Source organism: Crocuta crocuta, unplaced genomic scaffold (genome assembly GCF_008692635.1).
Source record: "Crocuta crocuta isolate KB4526 unplaced genomic scaffold, BGI_CrCroc_1.0 scaffold241, whole genome shotgun sequence".
NCBI lineage: Eukaryota > Metazoa > Chordata > Mammalia > Carnivora > Hyaenidae > Crocuta > Crocuta crocuta.
Window position 1 is genome coordinate 462,973 of NW_027527807.1, and position 2,844 is coordinate 465,816.

General features: G+C 49.0%; 1 protein-coding gene across 1 annotated transcript in view; it reads left to right on the forward strand.

The window, feature by feature from the left end:
• Window positions 1–1,938: 1,938 nt before the first annotated feature.
• The window catches only part of MCF2 (MCF.2 cell line derived transforming sequence), a 101,986-nt gene continuing 101,080 nt past the window's right edge, over window positions 1,939–2,844 (forward strand). The window contains exon 1 of the mRNA XM_077773891.1: window positions 1,939–2,071. Within this exon, the coding sequence (XP_077630017.1) occupies window positions 1,939–2,071 (133 nt within the window). The remainder of the gene's footprint in view (window positions 2,072–2,844) is intronic.

The window sequence follows — 2,844 nt, forward strand, 5'->3', positions numbered from 1 at the left end:
TTTGCGGAACTGCCAGACTGTTTTCTACAGTGGCTGAAATATTTTACTCTAACAATGAACTAGGGTTCCATTTTCTCAGTGTTCTTACTGATGCTTGTTACTGTCTGTCTTTTTGATTATAACCATTCTAGTGGGTGTGAAGTGGTATGGCACTGTATTGTTTTTAAGATTTTATTTTTAATTTTTTAAACGTTGATTTATTTTTCAAAGAGAGAGACAGCACGTGTGTGCAAGGGGGGGAGGAGCAGAGAAAGAGAGGGAGACACAGAATCGGAAACAGGCTTTGAGCTGTCAGCACAGAGCCTGATGCGGGCTTCAAACTCACGAACCATGAGATCATGACCTGAGCCGATGTCCATGCCTAACCAACTGAGCCACCCAGGCGCCTCTGATTTTAAGTAATCTCTACACTCAAATTGGGGCTTGAACTCACAACCCCGAGATCAAGAGATGCTTGACTGACTGAGACATCCAGGCACCCCTAACATAATTTCTTATGAAGCAAAAAACAAGAGCTCCCCCATAACCAAGTGACTCCCCATTTCATCCTCCAGCGATCACCACTGTTAGCAGTTTGCATTCTTCTCAACTGTTTTCTATGCATATATATATGTGTAGTTGTTTAAAAAGTGGGATAAAAAAATAAAAAGGGAGATCAAACTATCAATACTGTTTTGAATATTTTTTCATGTGACTATATAGCAGGGCATATTTCTATATGTGGGTCAATCACATATATTTTTTTATTATGCTAAGTAAAGCCTTCACCCCACGATTATAGAGATAGTGTCTTGTTTAGTCATCCAGGACTTTTATGGACTGCTGTTCTTATTTCTGTTTCTTTTTTCTTTAAAAATTTTTAATGGTTTTTATTTATTTTTTGAGAGAGAGAGAGAGAGAGACAGCGCGAGCAGGGGAGGGTCAGAGAGAGAGGGAGATACAGAATCCGAAGACGGGCTCCCGGCTCTGAGCCAGCTGTCAGTACAGAGCCCCACGCGGGGCTTGAACCCGTGAACCGTGAGATCATGACCTGAGCCGAATTCGGACGCTTCACCGACTGAGTGCCCCGGGCACCCCTGTTTCTTTCTTTTTGAGAAAGAGAGAGAGCATCCCAAGTAGGCTCTGCATTGTCAGCACAGAGCCCAACATGGGCCAGAACTCTCACCCTGAGGTCATGACCTGACCTTGAGATCATGACCTCAGCTGAGATCAAGAGTCAGACCCTTAAGCGACTAAGCCACCCAGGTGCCCCAGTTTTTAACTTAAAGTTGCAAAGGAGCAACAAGTGTAGCACAGGTGGGATTCTTAATGCCACCTTTGCCCCTCCCCCCTCAGCACACGTTCAAGAGAGGGGCCCGAAACAGCCTGCCTGTTGACTTGACAGGTTCGGATCGGCCAGAGGGAGAGGCGTGCGAGGGTGTGTGGGCGCGCGTGTCTTCCTCCGTTACTTTTGTACTTGGCCTGCACCCATTTACCTCGGGTATGAAACAGTGCTTCCTCACAGAGTGTTCAAAAGTTCCACCCCGAATGGCTGGCCTATGGGACATCAGACCACTCTTCGGGACAGAAACCTTTGAAAAGGAGAAGCATTAATGACAGTAGTGGCACTTGCAATTACCAGAAAAACTTAGCACTGAAGCAAAACTGGGCGCGAATCCCTGTGGCACTGACTCGGTTTCGGAGCTGTACTGGGTTTCTACGGACATTCCGTCTTCTTGCGCCCTCCGTACTCCTGTGTTCTTTCTAAGACGTGTTCAGATCCCCAAGTCCCTGAGGAAGGGNGGCCCGCGAGCCTCCTGCCTCCTGGGGTCCTCACTCCAATAGCAGAAGTTTTGGTTTGTCTGACAGGACAGACAGACAAAATCGCCCAGCCACCAAAGCACACAACTTTCAGTGCCGCTGCCGCGTTTTGGGAAAGGGGCGTGAGCNGGGTTCCCCATGGGACCGTGCAGACTGGGGTGTGGGGGCACCCCGGGGACAGGGTGCAACTCTGGGACCTTAAGTTCAGCCGAGGCTTTCGGGACAGATCTGCGAGGCACCGCGGTGGATGGACGTGGCTTCCGACGCCCAGGTTTGTGGTTTGGGTTTAGCAGGTGCTAAGCCTCGCAGTGGGAAAGCCTTGGCAATTTTCCGCAGATCAGATCGGGCGGCCACAACACACGTTGCAAATATTCCTCCTCATTCAGGGCCATCCGCGAGTCCAGAGGAGGCCACCCCGCAAACCCCTCTACTTAGATCGGAGTAAGGAAGTCAGGACGGCCGTCTGGGCGTCTTCGGAACACACTTGTTGGTATCGTCCGTTTGGGTTTTGAGGCGGTCAGTAGTATTTTCTATATGTAATAAATCAGTAAGGGTGTGTGTGTGCGCGGTAATGGACATGAGTATTAAGGTAGCTTGCTGTGAAATACAAGCTGGCAATTCTACAGCCAGCGATTTCTCTCATTTCTGTATTTGTGTGAAGTTTCCTCTTCCAGTGTTGTGGCCTTGGCACCGTGACAGGTCCTGGCTCCTAAATGATACCGGTTGGTGAGCTGTCTTTACGCGGGCTTGCTGTACTTTTCTGCTTTTCTGCACTTTTGGCAGGAATGTCGTCCACCCCGTGGACCAACAAAGCGGCCTAGACGNGAGAATGTTCACCTGTTTAAAAAATGTGTTTACAAAGGTATTCATTGTGGTGCAGAACTTCCCGAAAGAGCGTTTGCCTAATGATCGTTTATGAACTGCTCACTCCCAGGAGCAGGGTAAGGCGTGAGAAGCGGAATTACACGCGCTTGTGCACTATCTGCTGGGGGGCCATCCAGAGAGGGAATGCTTGCCTCTGTTTGAGTCTCCGGGGTGGACAGT